This window comes from Motacilla alba, chromosome 5 (assembly GCF_015832195.1).
Source record: "Motacilla alba alba isolate MOTALB_02 chromosome 5, Motacilla_alba_V1.0_pri, whole genome shotgun sequence".
Lineage (NCBI taxonomy): Eukaryota > Metazoa > Chordata > Aves > Passeriformes > Motacillidae > Motacilla > Motacilla alba.
Genome location: NC_052020.1, coordinates 14297438 through 14314787, shown reverse-complemented (window position 1 = coordinate 14314787; position 17350 = coordinate 14297438). Strand labels below are relative to the sequence as shown.

Here is a 17350-nt window from a genome sequence, read left to right as displayed (position 1 = left end):
TTCATTTCATACTTGCTTAGCCTTAGTTTTACAATGTGCATGTGGATGTACAATGAGCTGAACCCCCAGGGAAGTCCTGTAAATCCCTGTAAGCAGAGTGCAGTTCATCTCAGCATTTAATCTAGCACTGAGCTTCCTCTGAAGAGGGTCCCCTTTTCTTTCCCTCAGTGATGGCTAATCCACACCCCACCCAGTTAGTTAGTTTTTTGTCAGTTCTGCAAGCTGAAGCAGCCTTGTTGCTGCATGGATAGCTAAGACAGGGGGACAGGATGCAGTAGAGGAAACTGAACAGGATGAAACAAACCCCTCTCTTTCTGCAGCAGTGAAAGGTTAGATCATGCTAAATGCAACACAATGTGAACCTCATGTGTTGATGGTTTGGATGGTGGACTCATACAAATTCCTCAAGAAATATTAAGGACCTTCTGAGCTAAGAGCTCTACAACCACAGAACGGTAGGCAGTCTCTTGAACTGAATCTGAAAAAAAAATGGAGAAGCAGGAAACCAAAGACAGACTCTCAAATCACTGAGATACAGAGCTGTGGCCTCACAACCAGTGATGAGCCAGTGTTCAATGAACAAATCTCTCTTGTTCCCAGAGATAGAATTTCTTCAAGTTTATCATGCTTTTTACTGATGTCTCATAAAGATACAGTATTGTGGAAAGTAGACTTACAGAGTACAGGTAGAGCAGAGCTGAAGTCCTCAGAGGTTTTCCAGGACATTGGAAAATTGGACATTTCCAAGCTTTCATTGACAGTGGCAGAATCTGTCAGTATCTATTTAGCACTATCTAATGACAAACTAAGTTTTGAGTTAAAGAAGGAACAAAGCCCTGTTTCCCTTACAGAGCTATTCCATAGCATGTGTAATATGGATTGGTCTCTATTTACTCTGTTTTAGGTGCCTGCTTCTTCTTTCTTGATCTCTAAGTTGACATCCTGATCCCTCATCCCTCTTATGTTGGTTTTGCCAGTAAAAATTGCTCTTATGTGGACTAGCAGTTAGAAAGGGTTGTGTGGAATGACTGGGATGGCAGTCCTCAGATAGTCTGTGTTATATAAGCTGTGCTTTCCATCCAGGTGCTTAATTAAACTTGGTCTTCAGATCCCAAGACAGAAACCACTTATGTGCACACTTCATTTTAATAACATTTTTCTGTTCCTCTGCCCCAAGAGTCTTAGCTCTGTCTTCTGGTTTATCCATTCTCAAGAGGGAGAAAAGGGAATGTAAGGACAAAAGGAGAGTGTGTGGCTCCATGTAGTCTCATTTTGGGCAAATAGTCTTGTCTGGGGGTTGTAAGATGTTCCCTCACTTAATCTACAACATCGCTATGGATTGTCTGAATGATATGTCCTTTGGAATAGGTGCTATATCCTTCCCAAAGAGGGAAAAAATGAACAGGAGCAATGAACCATTTTATCATTCTGTGTTTCATCCTCTGCAATTGCATTACTGTTCTGTGATTTAACCTGCCTTGTTATCCTGTCAGTGCCAGGATGTGTATACCGATAATTGTGTGTACAATTTTTCCTTGCACCTGGGCAGACCATGCCATTCTTTTCAGCAATAATTAACTTGGTAGCTTAAAAACTTGGAATTTTCCTCATACATAGCACAAGCTAAAGTCATTCTTGGTTCCATGTAGTCTGAATGGGCTTCTGGATATTTGCTACCAGGAATTTGGCAATTGCTTCTCAGTCCTCTGTGACACATCCTCTAGGGCTTTCACACAGCTCAAAATTAGGTGCCAAAATCTTCTCTTAACTCGGAGCCTGATTTTGCTGGCACTTTTGCACATGAGTGAGTGCTCCTGTGGCTGGTTGTAGCTGCTCGTGTCAGAATAACAAAGGACACACCAGAGTTTCAGAAGGAAAGTCATGCAGTTGTCTTGCCTTTATTGTCTAATGTGAGCTGCTTTCTGTGAAACGACTTGGCCTTGAAGGTTTTCCTTATAGTCAAGGGCATATGGAATTATGTCTTCTACATCAGTATATAGTAGGTGTAAGATGCTGCCAGATTCAGCATTGTTTTCATATCAGTTTTGCACTGATAATAACTGCAAGATGTGTGTTGATTGAAAATAAGCCTTTATCTATTTCAGAGGCAGGAATGATTCCTACCTTGCTTTAGTGGTATTTTCCTTTGATCATTCACATGCTGTTGGAGAGACAAATACAGGACATATTAGGCAATAGATGGGTATTTCTTTAACCAGTGTAAAACTACACCTGTCCCTAAATTAAATGATGGGGAAAGAGGAAGCAGGAAGAATGCTTGAGTTTGGAAGCAGTATAAAGAACGGAATTAAGTGTGGAGTCTGGCAAGGCACCTGCACTGAATGCAGAATACAGCAGTAGAATGTAGTTTAGGAAGAGGCAACTCTCTCTTTATAGAAGAGTATAGAGCTTCAACATTAATTCTTATTCATTTGGCCTCTTTGGAAATGTTGTGATACCAGGTTCTTTGTACGCAGTGTGCAAAGAAAACAGTTATACACCAGTATTTGAATGTTGTGGTGAACTGCAGGCACTAAGGGAGGTCAAAGAAAGCGTTTGGGGCTACTGTCATTGTAAGAGCTCTATGCCAAAAACTACATGCAATCTGGTTACCTTGTGTAACCACAGTAACTAAATGTAAACATTCTTACTCTACTTTTTCAAAATTACAAACCACTTCTGGCTTGAATTTTAGCTCTTGTCTTCTGCTTGCATTGGACTGAGGGCATGCAGAGTTAATTACATTTCCACTTAGCAGAAGTGATAACCTTTGCTTGCTGGGGCAACCTGTTCAGATACCAGAGCCCTCTGTGTCAAGACAAGAAGTGCTGTGTAGAAAGGTATAACATCCTTTATTAGAGCACTAATAAGGTGGAGTCTAGGGGTGTAATTTGGCCTTCAGTAGTGAGCCAAAAGACACAAAGTCTCTTACGAAATCCAGTTACTCCTTGGCTCTGCACCTCGTGACAGTTCTGCTGGAGGGACATGAGTGCATTGCAAAGCCTGTTTCTTTGGAGTTGTTGCATACAACTGGCAATTATGTCATTGACAAGTTTGAGGGGCAGTGCAGGTGCTGATGGTAGACTCAGAACTGTCCGCACCAGCTTTTCATGAGGCTTTTAAGTTGTTTTTAGTAGCACCTGCTCTGTAAAAGAAGGTTGACTTCCTTTGGGACTTGCCTACAAGACATCTTTTCTGGTTTAAGCCTGGACAGAAGAGATCACATCAGAAAACTAACTTAACAAAAACATCTAGCTGAAACTAATCGGTTGTCATATTTTCTTGGGAAGGAAAGAGAGGTGTTTCTAAGTGGCTGTAAAAGTATAAATACCATCCGTATGATGTATTCTTATTTCTTTCCGGTTTTAGGAATAACTTTTGGGTTATGTTTGGAGACACACTGGGTACACAATAATTCTTATTCTTGGACCTACATACTATGTTGGTATTACTACAAGTGAAAGAGACAGCATGTATCTAGGCCTTTGCAGCCAGTTTTCATTCCTTAGTAATCCCTTGTCCTGGGTAGCAGAGGATAGCTTAGTGCTAAGATGTGCTATATTGCATCAGATGATTTTTTGAGGAGTGCCTCTCACACTACTCTGCTGTTTTGCTTTTACTAGATGCTGTCTTCTTGTATACTAGTGTCTTCTAAGGATGTGACTTGCTTTTAAATATGTTCTTTAACATACAAATGTACAGCTCTGTATGCAGCACCTTGTATCCCAGTGTCAGAGATAAAGTCTGCATATCTAAATAATCTTGGATTTATTAGCCTGTTCAGAATCAGAAAGATCATTTTCTAGTCAAAGGATTTCAATAATACCTCTGTAGGAGAGAACACTTCAGAATTTAGCCCTTTAAACTCGTGTTCCTAGGAGATTTCTTGATTGGATTTGTGAGGCACAGTGTACTGGCATCAATATAAAGAGTTCTGTTTGTCTCTGTGGGCTTTGGAAGAGACTGAACGAACTGGCCTGATGTTCACAGTGCAAGGTCCTTTAGAAGTAGATGACAAATCATGAAAGCTTCAGAGGCAGAGCACTTTATCATCTGGACAGAAAAAGGCATCTCTGGCCTCTCCTTTAGCTGAATGTGTGAAGGAGAAAGAGATCTTTTAGTGGCATGTTGGACACATGGTCTCTGAGTTTATGATGGACTGTTCCCAAATTATGTGTTCAGTTAGCCCCACTGTGTGATGGGTATGACACATTCAACAGTCCTTAACAAAAAAAAAAGGGGCTTTTGTCTTGTATTCAGACCTTTAAGCCCTCTTGGAGATTTAAGTGAAATGAAGAGTTATTATTTCAGCTGAAGGCTTTTTTCTTATGGAGCAGATGGCTCCTAAGGGAGCTTAGTTTATGGATTGCCTCATTTTCCTTAAATATTAAAACATTTTGTGGTACATACTCTTTGGTTCTGGTAGATTGCAGTTCCTTTATGCAGGCAATAAGCAAAAGCATGTTCATCAATGATAATATGGCAATATACTTCATCTCCTTTCCATGTTTCACCTCACCCCACACATTAGTGGGTTGACTCTTTCTTTATGGATGAACAGCTCGTCACGGTCTTTTAGAATTTACTGTCAAGAAGAATTGTGTGTAAAAGCCCTGAATGGTTCTTAGACATCTGATAGTGTTAAAGCTTAGATTATTCCTTTATTTTTCAGGATTCTAGTGCATGAAGGACGTAAATGATAATCCCAGAGGACTGTCTGTCCTGGAGCAGGCATTGGAACCAAGTTACTATGTGACTGAAAGGACTGAGTGCAAGTCAGATGGTAAGTAAGACAAGGAAGATGAGAGTTATCATGCTGTCACTTCAGTACAGATGAAAAATACTGCCATAAACTCCTTCAGAACTTATCCTAATTTTCAGGTTTTGAGTGCTTTGCAAAGCCCAGTTAACATGGAAGGTAGTTTTTGCTAGGTCTTTCCATGGTGGAGTATATATTTTAACCTGGCTTTGTTCTCCCATCATTCAGAGTCCATTTTTTCTCTACTGCCTACCAGATGTCTATGCAATTCTTTCTCACTCACATTTCATAGCCTAAAGGATTGAGCCTTTGTCTCTTAAAAGCTCCTTAGGAAGTCCTTTTAAATCCAGTCCATAGCTGTTTGATGCATTTTTTTCTTTCTTTCTTTATAATTGATTCATGGTAAACTGTAAATAGATTCATTTTGTTTAATCATCAAGAAGTGGGTGTTTTCAAGCCATTCTGGACTTGTTTCTAAACATATTCTGTCTCTCACAGGAAAGTTTCCTGTCTGCATAGTGAGGGCTCTTGGAGCAACTAGGGCTTTGAATCCTGCATCCAGTGTAGATAAACCTTTTTTGGTTTTATTGCTTGGTTGCCTAATTTATTTACTGGTTGCAGTTAATGCTGCACTTGGACTGGCTATTGGTACCTCCTTGCAGACTGCTGCAGTTTCTGGTTGTTTTTATGCTGCAGGAACCAGTGCATCTGATGTGGGCCCTTGGTATCAACTCCCCACTGCAAAGAAGACCCAGTTTATGGAAAGAGGATGCTTAAAACCTTTATAAGGGGGTATTTGAAGGGCAAAAGCATGTTCTCTATGCAAATAAGCTGTGAGGGAATGAGTTCTTTCTGTATAATTTACTGCTAAAAAGCCCTTTATGAGCTGTAATCTTATTTATGTAAGAATCCTGGAAAAACTTCAGGTAACTTACAGGTATTTTTCCTGGGCATTCCTATCTTCTTCACAAATTAGATCTAAGGGGTCAGATTTGGGCAGCTGAAAATCAATGCCTGGCTCTCATTTGATGGCAGAAAGGAGGTGCTGTCTTTTCTGTAAGCTCAGAAAGTCATGTTAGTGTTACACATTTCGGTGTTTTTTACAAACTTGTCCAGATCATTTGAGGCCGGTGTTAAACCAAGGCCATGAAACATCAATGAGCTGGTGGGTTTTTTTATTGAGATGCTGGGTAATTGGGCAAAATAATTGCAAATCTCATTATGTTAGGACATGTACAAACATGCAATAAATGACAAACACACATTTTGCCTCAAAGCACTTATTCTTGATAGTTTGGCATAAGTAAAAGTATGATAAGTTGTGTTATATGACACTTATAGACTGTATTAATTTCAAAGCAAGACATGAGCACCATTCCGCTGGTTATACAAAATAATGAATTCAGAAATCACTTCACTGTGTGTATCAAATTTATCCCCTACTGAAATTTGCAGTAAAATGTAGTTAAAAGTATGGAGTTAAGGTAAATTTGTTCCATCCACCAACACAGAAACCACACCCCCTCTTTTTTTTATCTGGATAGATTAAAAAAAATAAAAATTTATGTGCTATAAATCCAGTATATGATTCTTAGGGCTACTGAGTGTGTTCAGAGCTCTTTCATGTTTCACTTTCTATTTCCCATCCACCAGTTTGACAGCTTTTGGGGGGAAATGTGTGAATGGCTCTGGTAGAATAACACTATTTATTTACTATTACTTTTTCCCTTCCTGGTTTATAACGGTCTTCACTTCTTCCCCTTGTGTCTTTGCTCAGGCCTTGACACTGCCCTTCTCTCATCTTAAGGCCAAAATACCCAGCGTTCATGCACAGAGCCTGTAGGTCCTTAATTGAAAAAGATCTTTAATCCAGCAGTGAGTACTGCCTTACACTTTATATGTGGGCAATACAAAGGGAAGTTTTTCAAGCAGTTTTGTTTTTATTGCAGAATAAGGCGTAGGTAGTTCTGCCTTGCAGAAAAGCTTAGCCTGGAAAAACCTGGTGTGGGAAGGGAGAAAGAAAAGATCGACAGTCATTTAACATGTGACATCAAAGTAGAATAGTTCCAACAAAGAAACTGTGCTAAAACTTCCCAACTGAATGTGAGCTGAAGGTCATGCGCTTCCTTTCATGTTAACTTGGTAGAGCCAGCATGGAAGAATTGCTAAAGTACCATGGGAGGAATTCTGTGTCTGGAGGCTGCCCCTGGCAAGTGTGCTTGCTGAAAAGTACCCTGGAAAGACCTCAGTCTGAGGTAGCTGAGCAGACTGCTTTTGGCACAAGAGGCAAAGGCACTTAGAAAGTATCAGTGATGCTAATTTCAGGAAAGAGTCAGGTGTATAAAATTCAAATCCATATCTTTAATCTGATGGAAGATGCTCCAATGAATGTTTGAAGTAGAAATCATTCTCCAGGAATTGTCATAGGACTGTAGACTGGCCCTTGTTTCAAATTTGGCAAAGAAAAGGCTAGAAAAAAGTTCAGCTGTCAGAAACACAATAATAAACTTCAGTGTTGCATAAAATACAATGCAGAATGTGGCCAGAGGTCTTCAATGTTGTAGTGCTTAAGTTGAGCAATCAATTAAATTCGTACAAAGAAAATGCTGCTTGCATTGCAGGGCGCAGAAGCGAATGAGAAACTTCCAAGGCACGACTTGATTAGGGTAGGTTGGAGGGCAAATTAAAATTCTGAAAGATTCCTTTGGAAACTGTTAGAATATGTTGATGCAAGCCAGTTAATACAGATGGTGAAACCGTAAAATTATGGACTGGATTGAAAAATGGTCATTTTAGGTAATCATAAGTCTACTTATTTCACAGAACTGCCTCATGTTCACATGCTCACATATAGCACAGTGCATGAAGAAGAAACGGAGTGAGTGAAATGAAACTGGATGGTGTTTCTGGATGCCTGAAAAGTTTTGCGGTAGCTGCACGACAGAGCCACGAGCTGCTCTTGTGCGGGTGGGAAGCAGGATACAGATAAAAGAGGTCACATGAGTGACTGTGGGGATGAGCAAAATTAACATACTATTTCTGGAGTGTGCGCTTGGGTTGACAGTTTGAATTTGAAGCCTTTCAGTCAAATCTTTAATAAAGCAAGTTTATTCTGCAGTGTGTACACAAAACACTGTAGAAAATTAAACCAATAAAAATCTCAGTTCATCTCCTAATGGCATTTAAGAATCAGAGATGATGAGGATGAGGCAGTTTGCAGTGCCAAGGAACACTATCTACAGGTCAGGGACCCTGATTTCAATAAAGAGTTAAATTAAAAATCAGTCCATTCTTTTTGACAAGCATCTGTTTGGTAAATTTTCATGTGCCAGTTTTAGTTCTATGTCCTATTGATTTAGATAGCTCTATTGATTTAGAACAGTTTTAATACAGTTTCTTTCAGTATTATCACATCTTTTTTAAGGGCTGGATAAGTTCATAGGTTTTGGGGGATTTTTTCTGTTACTCCTTTTTACACTTGATCCTTTCTCAAGCTAGACAGGTGGTGATTTGACTTGATGCTCTTCATTCTCTTTCTATGCTCTGCATGGAATTATCTTGCTTCACACTAAGTAAAGGTAATTGGTAAACTGGAATTTGTAATTTAAAGGCTTGACCCTGTTGATGGTGTTCCTTGACCTATATTTACTCCTCTGCTGGCTCCATTAGCCCAGCACAGCAGTCACAACATCAAGGTTATCTTATTGTTGAATACCCAGGGTATTCGTTATTCACACTGGGATTTCATGCACATTTAAGGGAACTGATTATTTTCTTTCCGAAGAAGTTCCAGTGAAAGCTGGAATTTTTTTATACCTTTCAGGCATACTGCATGAAAACACAACAGAATCATTTGCTGATATGTTCCTGGATTTCAGTCTTCAAATCTTAATACAAGAATATAATTTGAAAAGTTCAACGATGTACAGAGAATGATCAGCATATACTGACAAAACATTGGTGCATACTTAATACGGTAAGATCCAGGACCTCTAGCAGACAGGCAGCTGTATTTCAAAGGTAGATCACAAAGTCTGGGGTTTTTAAAACAGTTTCTGTCCGTCCCTATGGAGATTGGCATCCTAAGTCCAAGGTGAAAGTACATTCTACTGTGTCTCCACTGCTACACGGGCAGCAAAATAGTATCTCTGGGCTGTCACTCCCCTCCAGGGATTATTCAGGGCTGTTCTGCCAATTCTCCTTTCATCATTCAGATTAGGACAGTTCTCCCCTCTTTGCTCATGCCTCTCTCTGTGTAGGTCCTACCTTTTAAGGTTGTTCTTTGACAACAGAGACTGTCACAGAATATAAATTTGACCAAGTGCACTTTGTCAGAGTGTTCTGGGTGGCATCAACTTTTTGTCTTTGCTTTCCTGTGTTCTGGTGAAGGAAATATAGGCATATGGACCTGAGGAGAGCAACAGCAAACTCCAGTTACAGCCCTGCTCCAGATGGTCACGGGGTGAAGGACTGTGGTTGTAGTTTGTTCCTGCTGTGCAGTCAGATGTAGATGTTGCAGCCTGTGCATCATGAAAGAAAAGAGGTGGGGCATGGGGGGATATTCCCTGAAGTTGCATTGCTTGCCTTGGCAAGTCTACCTGTAGGGCCATGTTCCACCCCTGTGAGAGGTGACAGAACTGAAGTTCTGTTAGTCCCTGGCCAGCACTGTAACTCTTCCCCATGTGGGACATTCTTAGCTTTTGTGCAGGTTCAAATATCATAAATGTCACTTGTAGTGTAAGATTTGAAATGCTGGGCTGTCCTCACACTGCCCAGTTTGTATTATTTGATGTTCTCACGACTGTATCTGTATTTTCTTAATTGTGAATGACAGCAGACACATTTGTGTGCTGTATTCACAGACAATTAAAAGAAAGCAAAAGCACGTGGTAGGCAGCAGTTTGAAAACCATGTCAGTCTCAGTTTCAAAAACAACTGTGCAGTGTTCTCTCACTGTCAGTGTGAAATGTAATCCATATTTTTAAGCTGCTTTTGAAAATGAAACTTAGGCCTATCTTTTGAAGAACAATTATTGTTTCAGCGAGCTGGGGCTCTATCTAGGGGCATTGGAGCTTTTGAAAATTTTCCTAGGCCTTTCAAAAATCTGACCTCTTGATGCCCTAAATCTCTTAGGCATGAGATACCCACTGTCATGTTTCCCACTAGAAAAATGAATGAAAATCCATGTCTGATTTCTGCGGCTTTATGTCTGAAAAATTTCAGTAACAGCTCACAGTTGTAATTGGGAAATGGCAATCACCAAAAAGTTTTGCGTTATTTTTTTTTCTGTTTCAGAGTTTAGAGCAAGATATTTCAGAGGAGAGGGAGGGAAGACTCTCTGTCTTAATTCTGAGGTTATTTAATACCCAAGAGGAAGGAAGTTTTCAGTATGCTGTACTTCTTGCATATGCTACCTTGTTTGATTTGAGCTACTGCCAGATGCTGTTTTTAGTCTCCACTCAGTCCTTCTGTCAGGCTTTTCACACTCCTCCTCCTCCTGTGGGCTTCTCTTCTATGGCCCTGTATTTATTTTCCTTCTTTCCTTTCTTATCAGATATTCTCTTTTCCATTATTCCCAAACATACACCTTCTTTTGCCATCTGTGTTTTATCTTCTCCTTTCTCTGCTTGTTGTTGCAAGTCCATTGTCTAGTGGTTTTGTGGAACCCAGTTTAATGCCATGGAACATGGATTTTTAAGTCTGAAGAGTATCCCTGCTTCAGGGATGTGAGATCCAAAACAGTGCAGTATTTTGAATTGCACACTTTGTTGCATACTAAATTATATGCATGCCTCATGGGCACTGGTTTGGTTTGTTGGACTAACTGATTAATTAATGGACCAACTAATATCATAGCTCAAATAAGCTGAAAATCAGCCTGGTAAAACAACTAGTCATTTTTGAGAACAGAACTTTGCTGACATGTTGCATGGTCTATATGCAACAGTTTTATAAACTTATTTTTTAAGCTTGTTCTTCAGCAACAGGGACTTTCACAGAAGTTTGACACCCTTTGGAAATGTAATGTTGTCACCATATTTCAAACTTTTACTGTTTCTGGAAATCCTGGTTTCTTGACCTCTGCCTTACCAGTTTGCTGACTGAGGTTTCATGCTTCCTTATGACTGCTGGTGACATCACCATGGGGAAGCACAAGAAGCCTCAATGAACAAAGTACTTTAGTAAGGACAACCTTAAGAGGTGAGCAGTTGTGGAGTGCCAGCCTCAAGAATTGGGGCTTTTAATGGTGGAATGTTTTGTTCATTGTATCGCTGTTCTGTCTTGGAAAAGAAATCTTGGGAACCTAAAACTTGCTTTGTGAATCTTATTTCTTTCCACCTACAAGGTCTCTGATCTTTGTTAAGATCTGGGCCTTCTCTGCATCTTGACAAGGAAAACTCTAAAAGGAGAGAGGAGGGACTACAAAGATTGACAAGTTAAAAACACTGATAGAGAGCAGGCATTGGCTCGTGCTGGGCTGAAGCAGTGTCCCAACCCTGCTACCTGAAAAGAGTTGTCAAAGAAGAGGTGATCGTGGTATGGTCTCACCCATTAGATTTGTTACATTTCCAACTGCAGTGTGTTGCACCAGGAATTTTGGTTGAATGCAACTTGGGAGTTCCCTGTGGCTCTTTCACCACAAAATGAACCTTTCAACTGAGATCTGGCTGTGTTACAAAAAGGGAGTCATAGTCAAGCATGTTATTGAAAAGTAGAACAGGAAGGGGACTCAGCCTCTGTGAAGCTTCCTTTGGAGCATTCAGAGTGGAACTGAGAAGCCTAAACTCTCAGTTTAAGTGGAGAAAGGAGAGATTCAGGCACTCCATGAGAGGAACATGGAGTCCTTCAACAGAAGAGTTGAGTAAATACTGACAGGTTTGACTCTTTTGCAGTACATTTTCACAACATCTGTCAAGCTTCTTTTAAAAATACCCAGCCAACTCTGGCTTGACTGTGGATATTTTTCACACTTCCCAGTGTATGGAATTGGCATTTTAATTTCACAAACAAATCTACCAGCTTATTAGATTCATCCACCTGCTCATGCAAATGGCAAAGCAGTAGGCTGAGTTTGTTCTCATGTGTTTTTCATCCCAGATTTTTGGTTGTCATTTAAGCTTTACAGAGTCTGTTCTGCTCAGGTCCCCTGTTCTGCTGTATCCTATATAATTTCATCCTTGGGATTGCACCCACCACTGCAGCATGTGGTAGCCCTGGGTTGTTAGGCTGTTCTCCCCACGGGATCTGAATGCCTCTTCCCTGTGGGCTGTAGGCTTTCTGTGTGCTGCACCCCATGCTGTGGCAGCAAGCTGCCTGGATATTACTATGTTGTGGTTCTTTGCACCTACCAAAGAGCTTAAAAGGTGTCCTTAATGACATGGATTTGCTATTGCTTTATTTTCAACTCAGCTGCTTAGCTAAAAGAATGTGTTATTTAAAAGAGCAATTTCACCTGAAAGTAAATGGCCAAATGAATTTTTTTTTTAGTCCCAACAATAGATGCCATTTGCTTTTGATGATTGCCATCATGGCACGCTTTAAGTGAGAACAAACATACTACCTCCCTCCAATACACACAAGGATTTTTCCTAACAGATTTATTCATTAAGCATATGTTCAAAGACTACAGCTATTACCACTTTTAAATAGAACCATTTTTTCATTGCTTTTCATAGAAAAAATACTACAGTGTTGTGAAAAACCTGTTAATGTTCCAGATTGAATTAACTAACATATTCTATTAAAAGTCCTTTCTACTCAGGTTGTTTAACAATAGAAAAATAAATACTGTGTGTTCGAGACTGACCTTCAAATGACAGTCCAAAGCTGCTGCTTTGCACAGTCTTTAGCAGTTTGAATGCCTTTATCTTCCCTCTGTGTATGTCAAAAAGGTCTCTTACAGAAATTTAAGAGAACCTGGTTAGACTGTAAGACTTGGTCCCAGCTTCCTTGCACAGGCAACATTCCTGCTGAAACAGATAGAAGTTTCATCTGACCAATTTTGCAGCCTTTTGATAAGAGGGATGGCTCTCCTGAAAGACACTAAATGCCTTCCATTTTGTATGCCTTCTGTGGGAGACAAAGACAAATACAGACCTATTTTTCAGAATAGGTTATTTTTCTTTCTGTCAGGTTGTGCAGGCGTTCTCAAAATGGCCCCTTTTAGCTTCCTGTGTTCTCACTGGTACTGATAGGTTCTGAATGTTCTTTGCCAGCACATTGAAGAGCCTGTGTTATTTTTCTGTACAGAAAAATGCTTTTGCAACAGCTCTGTTGGTGAAGGTGAAGCTTCCTTTATTCTTGAGGCTTTTTTACATGCTACTAAAGTGCTGCTCCTATTGGATGCATGAATGGATTTAGGGATGCTATTGTCTGTTCAGCTGATAAGATCATTTCAAGATCTGTGGAGATGAAAGGATGAACTATGGTGTTACAGTTATCCCTCAAAAATAGGACTTGATACTGCCCTGCTTACTCTTTTGTGTTCTGTGACTCTGCTCAGCATATCTGAAATACATCACAGGGCTTCTGCCTGGGCCATGGGTAAAATATTGCTCTTGCCCATTCCTTTTATCATCTTTCCAGCATAATTAATGCTATTGTGGTGATTTGACTTCTGCTGGAGGCCAGGCACCCACCAAAGGCACTTTGTCACCCCCCCACTCTGAACTGCATAAGGGAGAGAAAGTATACTGGGAGAGATCACTTGCCAGCTACTGTCACAGGCAGAACTCAGGGAAATTACTTGAATTTATTGCCAATCAAAATCAGAGCAGGATAATGAGAAGTAAAACAACTCTTAAACACCTTCCTCCTACCCCTCCCTCCTTGGTCTTAACTTCATTCCTGATTCTCTGTCTCCTCTCTCTCAGTGGCTGGTGGAGATGAAGAATGGGGGTTGTCATTCAGTTCATCACCTGTTGTTTCTGCCTCTGCTTCCTCCTCAGGAAAGAGTTCTTACCCTTCTCCAGCATGTGGTCCCTCCCTCCCATGGGAGGCAGTCCTCCATTAACTTCTCCAGCATGAGTCCTTCCCATGGGCTGCAGTCCTTCATGAACTGCTCCGGTATGGATTCCTGCCAGCGGCTGTAGTCCCTCAGGAACAGGCTGCTCCAGCATGGGCTCCTCTCTCCCTGCATCTACAGGTCCCCCTGCCAGGATCCTGCTGCAGCTTACCATGGAGTCACAACCTTCTTTTGGGCATCTACCTGCTCTGCCATGGGCTCCTTCAGAGGCTGCAGGTGGATCTCTTCTCGTCCATGGGCTGCAGGGGAATCCCAGCTCTGGCACCTCCTGCCCCTCCTGCACTGACCCAGTTGTCTGCAGGGCTGTTCCTCTCAGATAGTCTCACTCTGTTCTTCCATAGCCATTCCACATTTGCTTCTATGCCATAACTTTATTCTCCTTAAACAGATTATCCCAGCAGCATTCCTACCATCTGATATGCTTGGCCTTGACCAGCTGGCTGACATTAGAAGTGTCAGACATGGGGAAGCTTCTCAAAGAAGCCATGCTCGTAGCCCGCCCCCCCCCTTCCCCCCCGACACACTCTGCTACCAAAACCTTCTACACAAACCCTTCAGGAAAGGACCAAACAGTTTTGTTGTGTGTAATTGGCATTGGGAGATGATTGGGCTCAAACAAAAAAAAATTATTTTAGTAGAATCTTGAAATAATGTGGAGGAAGATAGAGGTGGGATGGTTTGGAAGTGCTGCACTGGTTTTTAGAAGCTAAGAATCAGATTTACAAGATTACTCAGTACTTTATTCATATTGAAGTCAAGTGTGGGAGGAGACTTGGTATGAGGCATTTGGCATCTACCGTTAATGCAGATGAAGTGTTCTGGATAGCGTAGCCGAAGTACAGCTCTGTGGATGAAATCTTGCTTCCCATTGACACATACCGTCACCCACACTTCAGAAAGAGCATCCTAAGGGAAGCAATTGACTACTCAAATTCCAAAATATGTAATATACACATGGAGATATATTTCAACATGGAGACAAAACTGTGGGACAACTAGGAGTCTGTAAGAATATGTTCGGGGCCTTTGTGGTGACCTGAATTATAAATGTTATGAAATCAGGAGCTTCTGAAAAGAAATGCTCCAATCAAGGCCTGACAAAATGATAGTTTTTAGTAGTCTCAGTTTGTGTTGCATAGTTGAGGAGCTAAATTCCTGTCTTTTCATCCTCAGAATAGGACACACTATGATGCCTTTGATACCTGAAGCAATGAGAGGTTATAAGTGTGCCTTCTTGGCAGGTGTGCCTCCCACACATGCAGCATACTTGCCACCTGCTTCCATGCAACCTCAGCTCATCATCATCATTTTGCAGCATTTGCTGGAGTACAGAATGAAAATCCCTAGGCTGTTATCCCAGTCTGGAGCCAGAAGTAAAAATGCTCTCCTTTTGTGTGACCCAAAATGGTGTTTTCTTGCCAGCCTGGTGACCTGTTGATTAATGTCAGCTCTTGCTTCAGTGACTCAACATGAGCCTGTGTGATGTGAGGTGGAGTGGAGCCTTGGGACACATGAGTCCATGAGAGGTTTGTTTCTCTGGGTTGTTTTGTAGAGTGAAGCTCAGGATTGCAGACAAGTGGTGCAAAATCCTCCCGGAAGAATTGCAAAGCTTATCACCAGCATGTGCTTTTTTCATGTCACCTTCTCCAACAGAGAGCTGTAACAACTTGTGCATGTCTGCTTATCTATCTAGACAAAACATTGCTCAGTGCATGTTTCCTCCCTGGGAAGAGGATGAGAAGGCAAGCTGTTGCATCTTTTTAGTTTACTATTTAAGGCTTTGTATCCATGTTGATGAGCCCAGTATAGAAGCCCAGATAGACTAGACCCAGGACTATTACTACTTTCTACTTGAATTGTTCACTTCTTGTGCTCCTATGTGGTAGCTAGGGAGAAGGAGAGTTTGAAACTGTTACTCTTGTGGCATTTTGATAGTCTAAGCATGCCTGTAACATGAAGGGACTGCAGTTACAGAGGTAGCAGAGTACTGAACTGGAAACAATGGAATTTAATTGTGCCGAGTCTCCATTAGGGCCCATAATGGTGTAGCTCTAAATAGGGCTCTAATACAGAGACAAAATCGGTCCTGTTTGTGGATGTCTGCACCCTTTTCACTACAAATATTTATTTCAAGGCTTAATTAGAGGGTCTGAGTGATACTGTTGCTTTCTGAGGCAGCCAAGCTGTGCAGGCATAGTCTTTTTGATTGCATGAAAGAAAGCAAAATGCTCATACGTGGCAAATACCCTTGGGGCATGTATCAGGTTTGTGGCTGAAGATGATTGTTGAGACTGATCTTGATATAATTTACTTTGCTCAGGAAAGAGAATGTCTTTGAAATGAATGTGATAGTGGCTTTCCTAAACGATTTTTTTTTTTGTGAAGGCTCCAGGGCATAAGATTTGAGTCACTTAGTAAAGCAGGCTATCCCCAGATGAATGACATCAAAACATTCCCATTTGAACCTGGCAGGAAGCCAGCAAATCACCCTTCTGCTTCAAGGTGCAAACCTTCTCATTCACCAGAGCAGAAAGCAGATCTAATACCTGCAGAATACCAGGCCAGTCACTGAGGAGACATTAGAAACACACAGTGGTATTAGCATAATGACTGTAGAAGTACTCTGGAACTTATTAATTTAAGAAAAGAAATATCCTTTTTTTTTTTTTTCAACAATAGCAGTGTGGCAACACCAATTCAGGTTGTAGTGGTATGAATAGCAAATACTTTCAAAAGTGTGTGATACCGGAATATGCTTGATTCTTTGAATTGTCAGAGTCACTCTTTTATTGAAGAGGATATTTGTCTGGTTCTTAAATTATTGCTATTCTTTGATTATGCATTCAGGCACATTTAAATAGATCCTGTAGTTAAAATGTAAAGGCACAAAAATTATAATTAGGGTTTGCAAGGGGGACGGTTGGTTATCCTGTTTCAGAGAGTTCAAGCCTGTACGTTTCGCTCTGCATCGCTGCACCACTGACAGTTCTCCCTGCCTGTGCAAGGCTGATTCATGAGCAGTCTAAGCCTTTATCTCTTCAGTTGTGGAATTACAGAGCTGCTTTGTGGGTTTCCATTTTCAGTGTTAAAGGGAGCTTGCAGCCTGGGATTAATTTGGGACAACCAACTCCACTGAAAGTCAACTTGTACTTTGTTTACAAAAGCTCAAGGCAGCTCCAAAATTATCACCAGGCACTTGAAATTGTTCAGTGGAGAAAACAGCATAACAAAGAAATACATTCTTTATTTAAAAAAAATTAAATTGTATCCAATATTCAGTGCTAATCAGATGGACCCTCTGTAAGAGGGTTAAGTGGAAAGAATACAGAATCAAAAAGAAGCTTTGAATTGAGCCCTGATTGAAAGATGGCAATTGCTAATTATGTGTGGGTGAATTACAAGTTAATATTCAGTGTGTCTGCCCTCTGAGGGTCTGCATTCACTTAAGAGCTCTAATTTCACACCACATTTAATATTTTGTTTTGAAGCAAACACTGCTCTAAGGGCCCTGGCTGCCTTGAGAAATGGCATATCCTTTAACTTGGTGTTTTACAGGACAAAAGGAA

The 17350-nt window shown here is 40.8% G+C and overlaps 1 protein-coding gene across 6 annotated transcripts in view; it reads left to right on the top strand.

Moving 5' to 3' along the window:
• Nucleotides 1-17350, top strand: part of PTPN5 (protein tyrosine phosphatase non-receptor type 5) — a 77150-nt gene that overhangs the window by 17836 nt on the left and 41964 nt on the right. For all 6 annotated transcript variants that reach the window (XM_038138539.1, XM_038138535.1, XM_038138536.1 and 3 more), the window contains exon 2: nucleotides 4673-4783. In XM_038138539.1, coding sequence (XP_037994467.1) covers nucleotides 4684-4783 — 100 coding nt within the window. In that variant the 5' untranslated portion in view covers nucleotides 4673-4683. The remainder of the gene's footprint in view (nucleotides 1-4672; nucleotides 4784-17350) is intronic.